This window comes from Protomyctophum bolini (genome assembly GCF_963924005.1).
Source record: "Protomyctophum bolini genome assembly, chromosome: 23".
Lineage (NCBI taxonomy): Eukaryota > Metazoa > Chordata > Actinopteri > Myctophiformes > Myctophidae > Protomyctophum > Protomyctophum bolini.
Genome location: NC_137884.1, coordinates 17,142,641 through 17,159,051, shown reverse-complemented (window position 1 = coordinate 17,159,051; position 16,411 = coordinate 17,142,641). Strand labels below are relative to the sequence as shown.

Genomic DNA, 16,411 nt, shown 5'->3' with positions numbered 1-16,411 from the left:
TGTGAAAACAGAGGAAGGATGCGGGTGAACAGAATAAAAACGCTGGGATTGGGACACGTATACTGTATAAAATGAGTCTGGAGTCTGTGTAGAGGAGACAACAAATTAATCTCTGGATGAAGTGCTGAAATGGGAATTAAAACAAAATGACATGCGATGGCTCCCTGAGTATTGAATTCATTGTTTTTGTCAAATTAAACAATCAATAGGGGGGAAAAATAGCAGATGATTTCACTAGCATGGCTACAGTACTTTACAATGGCTTTATTCACGGCATATTGACCTGTGTATTTATAATGTGTGTAATAATAATAATAGTTTTTATTTACAGATCACTTACAGGTCACAAAGTGGCTCATAATATTGGACAGCAACAGAACACATGGAAGTGCATGATGCAACAATTAAAATTGCACCACAATTGTATTCTATTACCTGTACATATAATACATTATTACTTCTTCAAAGGTTACAGTGGCAATCCAGTTATTACAAATCAAAAGCAAATCTATTAGGATGTGGTACCACCATTGTGTGCATGGATATATCAGGCAGCTTCATTACAATTGTGTTACTGTTAACCTGATTTTAACAGCTGGAAATCGTGAAGTCATACATAATACTGAGGTACTCAGCCAAAGCCATGTGTGGTTATATTGCACTTGAAAGTGTGCACACTGGAAAGTGTCTTGCTCTAACCATATTTATTTTAACCTGTCACTGACCAGTTTGTACTGCAAACTGGTCAGTGGATGTGCAAGTTTTTTGTTTTCTTTTAAATTGCACTTGTACGCATATAATATAAGCACAAGTGAGAATGTCTCCGAAGGTGTACTTGCTGTACAACAACTTCATCAAGTTCACATGTCAAGGTCAAACGTAGGCGTCAGGCCACGACACCACAAAGGACCATTGTAAAATACAGCACTGGCGAACTAGTGGTTTCGATCATGGGAGGTGGAGTAAGTATGGAGGGGTGTGGAGGGTGACAACGCAGGCAAATAAAAACAAATAACTATCTACCATGAGGCATGCTGCCTCACCTGGCACCGTAAGCTGCACCTCGTCTGTCCTGTGGACCACGGGGTCGGCCTGATCGCTAGCGACCACGCGCACCCTATAAGAGGTCCCCGGCTTTAAGCCTTTTATCGTGTGTGTGTGAGAACCGTTTACCAGCTCCTTCTTCCAGTCCTCTTTACCTGGAACGGGGGAGGGGGATGTGGTTTTTAGGAGGCACAGGTTATCTGTCATTTGTTAATTGATGTGCAAAAGAAGTGTACGCTTATCTCTACACTTACAGTACAACATTAAAGACAAGCTGAAGTAAAAAAGAATATTTTGACCCTTTTCATACTTTATTAAATTAAAATGTATTAAATATAAAAATGTAATTAAAGAAATTAAATATAAATGAAAAATAAATAAACTACATATTTGTGTATTTCTTTACCAAACGTCCAATACTGATTATTTACCGTCAAACAGGGTACAACGAATCGGTATACAACTAATTTCAAACCAATAAATCATGACATCCATCTGTAAATCAATCAATCTTCCACACAGATTGGTTATGCTAGACCCCAGAATGTGGTGCTTACACTACAGTATGGCAGACGCGTTATAAATTATCTCATTTCCATTTTTCACATCTGAAGAGAGAAATAGGCAATGCAGTAAAATAAACTTGATTCAGCTCTGTCTTGCTAAAATATACGTATGTGGAAAAAAAATAAAAATATATATAAAAAATAAAAATATATATATATTTCAGCCTGTCTTCAATACATTCAATTATACAAATGCCAGCCATGGATAAAGTCACATGAGCATGCATTTTTATTTTGTATTACATTTTTTGGTGACCTTGCAAAGACCAAAGTAAAGCCTTACTGTTGTCTACAATATATTCCACAAATACATTCTTATGGTGTCCAAAGTATTCCCAAGTGATGCCTATGCCGTCCTCGAACACAGACGTGTTAACGGTCCCAAACACAGGGCCTGCAGGACGCACTGACCACATGGGAGAGAACACAGGAAGGGTTTTATTTCAAAATAGTTCAAAATGTTTGTAAAAACATTTCAATTACTCATCTTCACTACTATCTTGTAAGCATTGTCCCAATACTTTGCCCGTAATATAGGCTACCATACCATAAAACATGTAATGGTAGTTGTGGTGTCTGTATTATATTGTAGCTCTACAAAATACTTTTATATTAATTAAATATGATGCCAATAGTTATGAATTAGGTGTCTAAATGTCCACTAATGCAAATGGAAACCAATATACCGGTATTCACCTTTGTCAAAAACAGGAAACACCATTTTCATTCTTGGCTTGATAATCTAACTTGCATTATTTATGAGTCAAGGAATGTTTATTTTATTCACTTGTCAGAGGATTCTAAAATTCACCAGCTCAAGAATGGTTAACTGCCAAGTGACAAGTGTTAAATGTGTGCCAAGTGTGAAATGACTTCACTCCTGTCCAGCTACAATGAGAGCACAAGACCACTGGGTAGTGTCAGAGCTTGCTTGCTACACATAATAGCTATATAAAACATGCAAACAAATTGTCAATCCTAATAACACCAACTTGTTATGCAGTTTTCTCTAAACAAGCAATATTGTGCAATAAGGCAAATCAATCCGTCACTTACGTACAGGCATTCGACGTAAGTGAAATTTTTTATGTTAAAACAAGTGTTAGCCATAGAAGTGTTCGTTCAGTATCAAAAATGTCCATGCACCGTGTAATCGTAATGATATAAGAATCTCATCACAAGTCGACATTGTGTTCAAAGAAGTAGCCTTAATCATTGATTCTCAAAATGGGATCTTGGGACCCCCAGGGGTCCTTGATAGGGTTCCAGGAGGTCCCCAGGTCCATGGCCTAATGCATACCAAACTGGGGGTCCTTGAACTTAAAAAGTTTGAGAACTACCATGCTAAATGCTATAGGTGTGACACCGCATGCTATATAGCAGTGTAGGAATCAGAAGTAGAAACCTGGGTGGGTGGGGGCGGGTGGGTCAGTGAGGGAGGAGGAGGGGGTGTGTGTACTCTTGTGAGTCGGGGGGCGAGAAGGTGACGCTGTGACGGGGGAGGTTGGGTGAGTTGGGGGCTCAGTGAAGCCTGAAAGAACACAGAGAAGAGTGAGACAAGGCATGCACACACACACACACACACACACACACACACACACACACGCACGCACACACATTTGTATTACTGTACCACATAGGAACATAAGGACATCAACATTTTAGGATGGCAAAGAATGCCATTTATTTTATTTTACTGGCATTTCTAACTGTAAAAGTCTGAATTAGAAAATCTGACACTCTGACTCATACTGTAACTGTACTAATCGCCCACATATACTATAGGTAGGACCACAGCCACGTCACTCTGACTCAGACATAACCATAAACAAACCACATATGCCCATACATAGGCATATACAGTATGAAGATGTGGCTGGAGTGCGGTGCCTACCACCGAGTTCGGATATGCGGTTGTCTAGAACCAACCAATCCAACCAATAAGCCTATATAATATAGGCAGTCCAATACACAGGGTATGGGCATGTACTAAATGACATCAGGATTCTCCATATGGGCACGAAAGGGACACAGTCAGACGGGTACAACGGGGCTCCGACACTATGACTCAGACATATGGGCCACATAGCGGCCATCACACCGGAGACGTACCTCTAACCCCAACCCCCAGATCTGACCTCTAAATGTCTTCTCCTAAACCAAACCCCAACCTGAAACTTTTCTTTATAGTAAACATAACTCTAAAAGTCTTTAATAGGCATAACAACAACCATTTATCTTGTTTGGAGCTGGAAAATTGTCCTCACAATGTCAAATTCTCAAATTCTACTGTACTTGTGCAGACATTTGGCCCTCATGTGTAGTAGTAATACAAGTAATGTGTGTGCACACACACACACACACACACACACACACACACACACACACACACACGTGCAGAGTACAACAACAGGGAGAGTAAGTTACATAATGTAGTTATGTAGAGCTGCCATTTTGATAATATTTGATTGCATGCTGTGTTAATAAGTTGCTATAGTATTACTGCTGTGATTCAGAGTTGAGCGGAACACCTATGCAGTTGCGTCTTGCATTCCTTATGTGATCTAAACACAGTGGAAGCATTTAGCCTGCATCATTCCTCATCCTTCCTTGCTGTTCTCGCTCAGCTGTTGACAAGCTGAGTGACTTCATTAAATGAGAAAAAGTTTGAGTTGACAATTTTGGCCCGTGTAAAATATCAGGTATGCTTATAATGGCACGATGATATGGCAGGGCCATGTGTGTACATTGGCTCTAAAAACCATACGATATACCAAAATCTGAACTTTATATGTAATCAGAAAAACAAAACAAAAACACAACAATGAACCAAATCTTTTCATTCCACAACTGCATAGGAACCCAAACTAATGACAGTCAACTCTGAAGCAATGTTTGCATCATTTAGTTCCAGTCAAATCCTAGCAACCTCCAGGCTCCAACCTACAGGAAATATCAGAAGTTCTACTTTATTGTACTGTAAATACGAAGAGTAATAAGTAAGAATAATTATGATGCTAATGTTTCCTGGTGATGGAATGTGTACTTCTTGTACCCATATTCATTTAACTCTTGACAATGTAAAAATGTACCCCTAATGGTCCATGCAAAACTATCGTCTACATATTTCCATATGGTTCCAATTAAATTAAATTATATTTTAGTATGTTCTATATTCTATTGTATTGTATTCCGAACTGTTGGACTGCCTCTGTAAGGGACTGGAACCAAAGCTTGCAGACAACCAAACCTGGGGAGATTATCAGTTGTTTGAAGTGGTAAAGACTGAAAGCATGGCATGTACACTACAGTACAGTAGAGCTTTTTTGACAGTGCAGGAAAGTCCTACGTTGAAGGCTAAATTCCAGTGTTAAGCCACTATATTGGGGGAGCGTCCTATTACAATAGGATACAAGCAATGGTTCTTGCAGACGCCATATGGAAGCATATTGTAGCTATACAGGTTGAAGTACTCACATTATACTTAAAAAAGGAAAGCCGTGTCTTGTTTGGGACAACACATTTTCCAGTTCCCAAAATAACTGTAACAGTACTGTACTACACAATATCCTTTCCATGCATTATGCATGGAATCAATCTGTGTTCAATCTGTGTTCCATGTCGTTTTCACAACATTAAAATGTAGGTTGTTAATTATAATGGTGTTGAATTGAAAGGTACCGGTAACTCAAAATGCACTTTTCCCAAGCGAGACACTGGTATTGAGAATGTCACATCCCTTTCTTAAGGTTTTATCAACTGTCAGAAATGCTAGCTAAGCTGGGAGATGGGAAATATCGAATGATAATTGGGAACATGCGGTTTCCTCCAGGGGCTACCTTTACCTTTGCCCGTCTCTAGAGGGGGTTGTTGAATAAGAGCTTCAGGAAGGAGGCAAGGAAAAAAACAAGGGAGAGACAAGACAGCGTAAGAGGTTGAGTAGAGACATCAGGGATCTGACGTGTTTAGCTTGGGGAAGCTAAGTTTGCACCACCACAAACCAAGATGAGAGTAAGTCACCTCAGACATACACGTGACAGACGAACAGACAACAATGTGTATTACAGTCATTGGGTACGAAAGACCCCATAAGCACATGCAGTGTTTTCATATTTTAATTATCAAAACGGATGCGGGTTTAGCTACAGTAAGTTTCGCAAACCTTAAAACAATTGAAAAAGATGCAAACGTCCATTGTATATTTAAAAGAAAATACTGTATATAACCAGTAAGACGCCTGGGGGCGAGAACCGTCTAGAGTTTAAATGGACAGGTATCAGTCAAAAGGGAGACATCGAAAAGGAAGGATGGATGGGGAACGATCAACATATGGATGTCAGAACAGGTTCATATACTAATATTGATGACCTGGGGGCTTGCCTGGGGAGACCAGGGGACTGATGTCACGTGATGACACGATGACCTGGGGACTTGCCTGGGGAGACCAGGGGACTGATGTCACGTGATGTCATGATGACCTGGGGAGACCAAGGGACTGATGTCACGTGATGTCATGATGACCTGGGGGCTTGCCTGGGGAGACCAGGGGACTGATGTCACGTGATGACATGATGACCTGGGGGCTTGCCTGGGGAGACCAGGGGACTGATGTCACGTGATGTCATGATGACCTGTGGACTTGCCTGGGGAGACCAGGGGACTGATGTCACGTGATGTCATGATGACCTGGGGGCTTGCCTGGGGAGACCAGGGGACTGATGTCACGTGATGTCATGCTGACCTGGGGGCTTGCCTGGGGAGACCAGGGGACTGATGTCACGTGATGTCATGCTGACCTGGGGGCTTGCCTGGGGAGACCAGGGGACTGATGTCACGTGATGTCATGCTGACCTGGGGGCTTGCCTGGGGAGACCAGGGGACTGATGTCACGTGATGTCATGCTGACCTGGGGGCTTGCTTGGGGTGAGCGACGGGGATTGTGAGTGAGGTGACAAAACGCTTTCATATAAGGTTTCATGTCGTTATCTGCGACCTCCGGTAATAAACTAATCTTTTGAAATATTCACACTTTTCTTGAATACTGGGGGGGAACTAAAAAACTGGAGTTTTACTTCCCTACATAATAACCAAATAAACAAAATATAATAAGGGTTTTTACAGATTAAAAAGATACAGAATCAAAGGATTGTTTTATTATAAGGGTTCGAAGAAATCAAATTCCTAATTAATAATTAAATATAAAAACTGTTGCTTGTCCCTTGATTGTGCCTGAAAGGTGGTTGACTGTAAATAATAATGAGCTTACTTGTGTCCATGATTGTGACTGCCTCCTCTGTGATGGCAGGGCCAGGCCCCTTGATTGTCTTAGCGGTGAAGTAGAACTTGTAGCGAGTACTGTTCCTGAGGTTCAGCAGGGTGATCGAGGTCGTGTTGGATGTGAAGCTCATCATTTCAACAGGTCCCAACTCATTGGTGCTGTTGACTAGAGGAAGAGAAGAGAAGAGAAGAGAAGAGAAGAGAAGAGAAGAGAAGAGAAGAGAAGAGAAGAGAAGAGAAGAGAAGAGAAGAGAAGAGAAGAGAAGAGAAGAGAAGAGAAGAGAAGAGAAGAATAATGACCGCTCCACTCTATAACAGACCGATGCCTAATCAAACACTCGGATCACCTACTGTGATTTACTGCTGTTTCCAACATGACAGCCATGTAAACACACATGTCATTTACAACTAAACGTTGCTCTTAAAAATGTTTTTGAAAACATTTGAAGCAAGTAACATCTGGGCGGCTGTGGCTCAGGAGGTAGAGCAGGTCGTCCAATGATCCCTGGGTCAGCGGTGAGTTGGTCGGTGTGAGCTTGCCACCATTGGTGTGTGAATGTGGGAAGTGAGGACACTGGAGTCGACTGTTCGCCGATTCACCTCCCAATGTATAAATGAATGAATCATTGTAAAATTAAGAAATAAGACGATGCAGTACCCGGAATTGTATTACATTTGATCAACATTCACTTCCTTGTTTTCCGAGGCGATGTGTTGCCGTCAGTGGGGCCAACTTGGAATACTTTCATTACCAAAAACTAAAGCTATAAATATATGTATTAAGTAGCCGTGTAATAAGCAAGATAATGTTTATGAATAAATCACTTCAGGGTGACTATGGCACCTCTGCTCCGCGTTAGTGGCTAATCAATAAATACGAAATAGTACACAACCACTGTTCCAAAAAAATGGTTTAGCTCAGTACTACAGGTAGATTATGTCTTAAGATGTGTCGATTCCTTTTTTACAGATGAGACTATTCCTCACATCACATGTATGTAGCCACGTAACAACTTACAAGTCAACACAGAAACACAAGACATAGGCCTACCCAACACAACACAACACATACACAACACATGGCATTACATGACTTCTCAATTGAGCAGCACTGTCAATATTGCTTTTATTACCTGGTTGATATTTGAGTGTGTAGCCAGTAAGGCGTCCTGTGTTGTTGATTGGTGGACCCCATTCCAACGTCAGAGAATCAACGTTGGGGTTGCTGACCTTGAAGAAGGACGGTGGCCCCGGAACTGTAAATACAAGAAACAAACCGTTTCTTTACAGGAAAAAGCACTTTCTCCGATAATAACACAAGCAGCATGGACAATGGTTGCCATCAGAGCTACAGAGATAAACAAAACATTAATTTAGAATACTGTACGTCAACATTAAAACATGTAAACTATACTTTTATTCAGCATATACAAATCGTATCAATATCAGAATTAAATGTGTACCTGTAGCATAACATTTAAACAGCATGAGCTACTACTGTACATTGTAAAATCACCTAATAATTGTACACTCCTATCACATTAGTCTGTCCTGCGGTAACTCTGCAGTACACACCTCCCTCTGGCATATGAAAGTTATGGGCCGAGGTGGAGGGTCCCTCTCCCTTGCCGTTGAGAACCGTGATGGAGAGGCTGTAGACACTGTACGGGTGGAGGTCGGGCAGGCGGCCCTCGCTCCGGTTTCCGCTGAACGTCAGGAACTGTTTCGTCTTGGCCTCCGTTGGGGACTCCGTTTCTTCTAGGCCGCGTTCGCGCCAGTAGTACACCTTGGTGAGACAGACGTGCAGGAGTTACTACACGTCTCTCTTGCACTTGCAGGCAACATGGAGGCAAGCTTTCCCGATATTCTTTGTGAAGCATAGCGGAAGCTTCCGCGTGTGTCACGGAAGGGGGCGTTCGGTAGGCCAGGCAATGTAAACATTTGTTTTCTCATGCAAATAAAGCTCCCTTGGATCGAATTGATACGTCCCGGAAAAGACGCGCGGTGATTGGCCAGTAGTCACTTACTACTAAGTGACAGCGACGCAGCAATCTATGGTTAAACTAAAATGAACAAATTCCAATGCATACACCTCCTGCCGTATGCAGTGTTCGCTCCCTCACTCCACTCACTCACTCACTCACTTACTCACTCACTCACTCACTCACTTACTCACTCACTCACTCACTCACTCACTACCTTATATCCCTGGAGTTTCCCCCTGACCGTGGAGGAAGGGACAGGATTCCAGGTCACCTCTGCCACAGTGCTGTTATGAACCATGACCTCTACACTCTCTGGAGCCAATGAAGGTACTGTGGGAGAAAGTGTGTGTGTGTGTGTGTGTGTGTGTGTGTGTGTGTGTGTGTGTGTGTGTGAGAGAGAAAGAGAGAGAGAGACAGAGAGAGATGAGCATCACAGATGAGCATCAACGCTTTTTTCAAGCTAAATTAAGTTGTGTCCTCTCCTGGTGGCGAGGGGTGATTGTAATACCCAGGATTTTAACCTGGATCTATCGCTCAATCAAGGTACAGAGGAGATATATTGTGTTTGTACAGTAAGCTTCGGGCAGAGCTACTTGTCAACCAGTAGGGGTTCTCAAAGGAAGAGACGGGAGACCACCTCCAACCACTGCAGATGCTAGTTATTGTATTAACTAATTTACCGACATCGCCTTTTGGCGCCTGTTTTCTAATGCACTCTGCGCCGAGATCACCTTTTGACGCCTTTTTTAATATTGATTACGGTGATCATTTGTCCCCCAAAACGATATGATCCTAGCTTACAAAAAATATGTTTTGGGTGGATTAAATTACATTTTCTGCAGCCGTTGCATATCGGATTTTTACTTCCCGACTTGGGAGTTTCCGGCCGAAATGGCTTTCAATCTGAGAACCTCGACCATTGAGTTATAATGTGTGGGTCCACACCATACAGATTGGTTCATTTTATTCATTAACCTAAGTCCCACATTGCAGCTTTAACATGTTTTGTTAAACTAAACTACACATTTAAACTTGCCCTGCTAGTTTCTCAGAACTCACAGTCCTCTCCAGAATGTCCCAGCACCACCTCAGGTTCAGGGGCGCTGCCGTAGTCATTCAGTGCTTGAACTTTGAACTCGTAAGGTACATAGGTGGCCGTTCCGGACACCAGAAACTGGGAGGTGTTGGTCACGGTTATCGAGGACCAGTCCTGGTCCACATCCTTCTGTCTCCACTGGACCCGGTATTGAAGGCCTGGCCCGTTGGACTGCAGACCCGTCAATGGCTGTAAGAAACAAGAGTTACACTTTTGTTTTTATACTTGAGTCAGCCATCGATGAAAACACAGGGAACTTGGACTGATGGATATTAACCATCTAAGCCATATACAGTATACACTATATAGTATTTTGTATACAAGAATAGGCAAGCTCACAACACCTTGCGATGCAATGTGTTACGGCACTTTGACATGACACTAAAAATGTAGGTTATGCCATGAAGGTTATGCCATTGGATGATTGGATTCATTCTCGAATCAGATTGATGCATGAACTTGGGAACAAGTCACACAGATTGGTTTTCCCTTTTAATGTTGTATATAGATAAATACCAAAACAGATGAAAAATCTAATTAACGATGATGTAATTAAGCTGCATAGTTTGGTGAGTGGATGTGTTGGCAGTGTTGAATCGAGTCCACTGGACTGGAAAGCTGCCGGTTCTTGCCAGACCCGGTTCTGCTATGTAGAGGATCATGGCCAGAATGAGGGCCATTCCGTGACTTCAACTGATAATATGACTGTTGAGCTGAGAAGATGTGTCAACTCCTATTTTACAGAGACTAGACACTAGGTGGTGCTAGGCACCTGCCCTTTGCCCTATGGACAGCAATGTGCCCTTTCGAAAATAAATAAATATATATATATATATTTGTACAGTGTACACTGTACAGTACGTGAACCATGGTGACATTGATCAATTCTTGATAAAAAAAAAGCTTCTAATATATTATTTATGCAGCCAAATCTATAATCTCACACTATTAAGGCAACCAGCCGGTTCCACGCGCTGCACAAGGTGCCCCTTTTTTTCACTTGAGCACCTGCCCCTCTAAATGTCTGTGCACGCCACTGGGAGGGCTTGTATCTAGCAAGACAATCAAATTCCTATTTTTATGGGGAAAGTATCTGTATTAATGGCGCCTATCTTCCGGTGTTTTTAATGAGACAGGAAAACCATGTCATTAATATACCAAAATTATAATTTGCTGAACTTCATCCAGTGCAACTTTCCGCTGTACTGCTGCACTTGGTTGGAATATACACTTCCCATCGTCACGTTTGATTGAATTAGACCTATCATGTTATCTTCCGTATGTTCTTTTCTTACGTCATTGTCAAGGATAGCTTACCATCCAGGAGATGATCAGGTTGTCTTTTTCTGTTCCCATTCCCTGAACATCTGAAGGGTTCTCATCCGGAGCTGAAACAATTATGTTTTAACTTATCTTTTAGTTTCTAGTTTTTACCATCACATCATCATGTCACACTTACAATATATAATACCCAATATAATTCTATTGTATATTTAGTTATATGAATAGAATCCTATTGCATGATGCACTGCAGCGGACTTTATTTTTATTCAGTTTCCCCCAGCAGCACAGAACAATAACGGACGTTTGGGCCCAGAGGCCCTTCTCAGTATAAATCTTGCGTGGTTTACGCTGAGGAAGGCCTCTGGGCCCAAACGTCTGTATTGTTATGTGTGCTGCTGGGGGAAACTGAATAGCGACAAGAATCCTATTCGTCATCAGTGCCCATACCCGAAGGCGGGGTTGGCGAAAGGGCCTTTCTGTGTGGAGTTTGCATGTTCTCCCCGTGTCCCCTAGGGTAGGTACCCTCACAAAAACATGCAGTAATCCTGGTCTCTAAACTGCCTCCCCCTGGCCAGCCGGGGCGCCTGATGGAGGGGAAAGGAGCTGGTTGGAATAACGTGTTCCTTCCATGCGCTACGTCCAACCAGGGAAACTCCCCCCTGTCAGGTGTAAAGGAGCAACTTGGACACTCAAGCATGAAGGGAGCATGAGTTAAGTCCGTTGCTCTCCCCAGGTTGGCGGAGGGTGTGTAGAGCCCAGGATCACAGTAGATAATTGACACAGGGGTGAAAAATGGGTTACAAAAATCGTGGGATAAAAAATATAAAAAAGGAAAAAAAAGAATCCTATTGGATACAACGTGAGTGCTGGGATTCTTTTCTATAGACTGTGGGCTCCATTTTCATCTCCGCTAAACCTCTTATCCCTTAACTTCTTAGCCTTATTTTTTTTTTTATTTTTTTTGAATAGTTCAACTAGCCAATCTACATTGACACGTTGTGAACTTGTAGACTGGTCATTTTAACTATTCAAAAATGTTTTGCAAAATAGAAAAGAAAGGCAAAGAAGTTTAGGGATAAGGGGTTTAGCGGTGACGAAAATGGAGCCCTGTATCTTCCAGAACCGTGCACCCGATACACTATTACGTGGAATTACTCAACTTCTTCTTTCTTCTTATAGAGCAGTGGTTCCCAAAGTGGGGTCCGGGGACCCCCAGGGGTCCTTGGGAGAGTTCCAGGGGGTCCCCAGCTAAATGATAGTTTGGAACCAAATGGGCCCTTATGGGTCTGTAACTCAGAGAGTGTACAAATGGACGCTAACGGGTTCATTTGGTTCCATTTGTACACTCTCAAAGTTAAATTATACATTGGGGTCCCAGATATAGAAATGACATTAAATGGGGAGTCCATAGCCTAATTCAGGTGAAACCTGGGGGTCCTTGAAATGAAAATCAGTGAAAATCACTGCCAGAGCCGTAAAGATCTTCTCTTATGGGGCTTCCTTGGCATATATTGACATGAAAAGGTTTGGGAACCACTGTTGTAGAGGAGAATACACTGTTCTGAACTGTACACATTCCATATGGATAACAGCATGGCCCTCACGTGCAGGGTTGGTCCGGTACTGTTGGGAGGCCTGACTAGGGTGGCTGAGCCCCACGTCGTTGCCGGCCAGCACCCTGAAGGAGTAGTAGACGTAGGGAGACAGCTCCAGCTGGGCCGTGGCGCTGCTACCGGCCACCTCCGTCAGGTTGACCCAAACGCCCGGCTGGTGGAGCAGGTCCTCGTACTGGATCAGGAACTCTGTGGCGAAAGACTCGTTACCAGTAGTGGTGGTATTTGTACTTTACTTGAGTATTCCACTACGTCTCGGAGGCAAACTATACGTTTATTATTCATTAACTCATTTTGACCTGAGATCAGATTCTAAAAATGTCTTCTACATCCTGACAGTTTTCTGAAACTATGTCAGTTGTTCTTCGATTTTTCAAAAATAGCAGACCTGCAAGCTTGTAGCGCGCCACTCTGCTATTTTTCAATAGCTAAAGCATAACATAATGCTAACACCAAAAGGGCTTCCCGCCCCAAAATGGGTTAAGCACTACATACATTCCGGCCATTTGAAAATAGCCGATCTACAAGCTCACAATGCGTCGCGATGACATGGGGCATTCTGCATATTGAGTACTACATTTTTATACCAATACTTTTTGTACTTTTACTCAAAGTAAGTTTTGAATTCCTCACTTTTACTCGTAGAGTATTTCTATATTGCAGTATTGATACTTTTACTTAAGTAAAACAATTGAGTACTTTTTCCACCACTGCTCGTTACAAGATGATGTCACGACTGTGTGGTACAGTATACTACAGCAGTGGTTCCCAACCAAAGTGTCCGCAGCCCACCCATCTGACCATGATGGCTGCCGTGTTAAGTGGACTGATGGGTGGGCTGTGTGCATTTTCAGAGCGTCTTTATTTTAATGATCAAGCCTGTATACAACAGAACTAACATAGTGTATTTCAAGTCTGTATCCATTTCAAGCTTTTAAAGAAAAGAAAAACACAATGATTAGATTTTTCCATTAAAATCTTATGTGTTATGTACAGTACTCACTCTGTATGGGGCTGTTATGTACAGTACTCAATCTGTATGGGGCTGTTATGTACAGTACTCAATCTGTATGGGGCTGTTATGTACTGTATAGTACTCAATCTGTATGGGGCTGTTATGTACAGTAGTAACAGTACAGTACTCACTCTGTATGGGGCTGTTATGTTCATCTCCTGGGATCCAGGAAAGCTGGACGTTCCTGTCTCGCTGGTCCGTCAACTCCAGATCTGTGGGAGGGTCCGGTTGCTCTGGAAAGTACAGTGAAAGAGTCAGTGATGCACAATTTGGAAAACCCTCTTCTCCACTGTTGGCAATGTTCCAAACACTGATGGGAATCGGTGATCTCCAGTCTATAAAATGTATGAGGATTGGGTGTTACTAGGTGTCACTAGGCGTTATTATTGTTCTGTGTGGTATTTATGCCTGTTATTTGCTAATCAGAATCAGACCATAATACATCACTCATTCTGTACAGTATGAATCCAACTTCTTCAAAATATAAAATTCTGTGATTTTCAATACTTAGCTCTTTTTTTTCCAACCCACAATTCACAATCCCTTCCCAGACACAGTGTGAGAGACATACAGCTTTGGATTGACAGACAATAATATTTAACAGAAATAAATACAAAACTAATGAGAAAGTAACGAAAACAACACAAAAGGAACGAAAATAAGTACATAAAAGCATCAGGATAAATGGACATAACCATATACCTGCGACAATAATTATCACCATGTTAGATATACAGTATGTAAAAATATAATGAACGGACGAAATGGAAATTAGGAGCTTGGAGGGGAAGCAGTGCTAATGTTTGTTTACCGTAGACAAGCGGAGTGGCCTCTGAGACAGCAAAAAGAAAGAGTAAAGTACATGTAGCAGTTAAACATTAGTGACCTTTTAGAGCAAAGAGAAAGTAGAAAGGTGGTAAGGCAGGCTCTAAACGTAACTGTTTTAGTGGAACAAGTTTACAGGCATTACAAGAAGTTCAAAACACAGAGGCACAGAACATGAACTTCTGAGCACGGGAAAGTCTTGAAGAAGGTTTGTCTCGAATATTGTATTTTCAACTCAACAAAGTGACATTTGTGATATCATTTCAACTGAAAGAGGTGTCATTTGGCACGTTCTTCACTTTATACATTGACTTTTTCTTTTGTTAGGTCAAAAGTTGCATGCAATGAACTATTAATTTGCTGTTAAAGGCGGACTGAAGATTTTAACGTACCCACAACAGTGAGCATGGCACTGGCCGAGTCTTGATCCAGAGTGGTGTTCATGACACAGGTGTAGGTGCCTTCGTCCTCGACTGTCACGCCTTTGATGGTCAGACTGTCAGTGTCCACCACAAACCTGAATAGAGACACAACAACCAATTGTGCGCCTATTAACTTGCCATTACAGTCAGAACTACAGATTCACTCCCAATCTTCCACCGCAGTCTGAAAACGCACCTCTTCAGACTCTATCTTAGCTCGGCCATAGCACTTGCCACTATTGCCCTTGCCTCGAACTCCTACAGGCGTATGCAAACGCTTAACTTATGCAACTTAGATAGCCTTTTTTGTAGACTTACACACAGTAGCAGTTTATGTAGACTTATAGCATTTTATGTAAACATAGCACTATATAGTATATATGCATAGTTTCATTATATAGATATTCCACTGTTACATTCTTAGCTTACGTATGATTCATGATAACTACTTTGTATGTACAGTACAATATATGATGTATTGCCATGTTTTTTTTGTTCTTGCTTAATGTAAGTCGCTCTTGATTAAGAGTGTCTGCTAAATGCCTAAATTGTAATTAAAGCTGCAAGTGGAATTTTCATATCATACCCGGGATTCAAACCAATATATAGGTAATATATTGTGTGTTATGAGCTTCAGCCTATACCTAACGCCAGGGCCTAAATGTCTCAATGGAAGAGTAGGGAGGGGAGACCACCTCCAACCATTGTAGATGTACTACAGTAGGCCTACTTTAATATTGTATTACCTCATTTAGGACTGAGGCCAAAGTTTTCTGAAAAAGGTCAAATATTAATTCAACAATTTACAGAAATGTTATGCTGCTAATATACAGTACTATACATAGCAACAAGAACCCCGACTTCCCGTCCTGAATGGCTTCATACTCAATAAAAATGCAGCTTTAATGTTTGGATTTGGAACCGTTTATGTGAACTTTTTCCAGCAGACTTAATCCCATGCCCAAAATAGCAATCAATTATTAATCGATTCTTTGCATTAAATTACCAATACTTTTCCCCCCTAATCGATTAGTTCCATTAACTGTGGCACCCCTTTCCTTTAGTCCTTCTTGTAGGCTATGTAGCGTCTTTACCTCTCGTCGTCGGGCAGTTCTCCGTTGTTTTTGAGCCAGGTCATGGTGGGGACGAGTGACGGGTCATGTTTGACTTTGCACTCAAACATAGCGTTCCTGTTCCTCTGCACCTCCTTGTACTCTGGTTGCTTCAGGATCCGAGTGGGCTCTGGAACGTAGAGAGCGGAGGAACACATCCAAAGGATCAGGG

The 16,411-nt window shown here is 41.9% G+C and overlaps 1 protein-coding gene across 1 annotated transcript in view; it reads right to left on the bottom strand.

The window, feature by feature from the left end:
* LOC308311331 (neuronal cell adhesion molecule-like) overlaps nt 1–16,411 on the bottom strand; it is a 92,544-nt gene that overhangs the window by 9,591 nt on the left and 66,542 nt on the right. The window contains exons 14-26 of the mRNA XM_080758006.1: nt 16,222–16,369; nt 15,098–15,222; nt 14,012–14,113; nt 12,857–13,054; nt 11,286–11,356; nt 9,932–10,157; nt 9,087–9,202; nt 8,463–8,673; nt 8,021–8,143; nt 6,817–7,053; nt 3,070–3,141; nt 1,894–2,016; nt 1,044–1,199 (exon numbers count right to left, since the gene is read on the bottom strand). Coding sequence (XP_080614132.1) covers nt 1,044–1,199; nt 1,894–2,016; nt 3,070–3,141; nt 6,817–7,053; nt 8,021–8,143; nt 8,463–8,673; nt 9,087–9,202; nt 9,932–10,157; nt 11,286–11,356; nt 12,857–13,054; nt 14,012–14,113; nt 15,098–15,222; nt 16,222–16,369 — 1,908 coding nt within the window. The remainder of the gene's footprint in view (nt 1–1,043; nt 1,200–1,893; nt 2,017–3,069; nt 3,142–6,816; nt 7,054–8,020; nt 8,144–8,462; nt 8,674–9,086; nt 9,203–9,931; nt 10,158–11,285; nt 11,357–12,856; nt 13,055–14,011; nt 14,114–15,097; nt 15,223–16,221; nt 16,370–16,411) is intronic.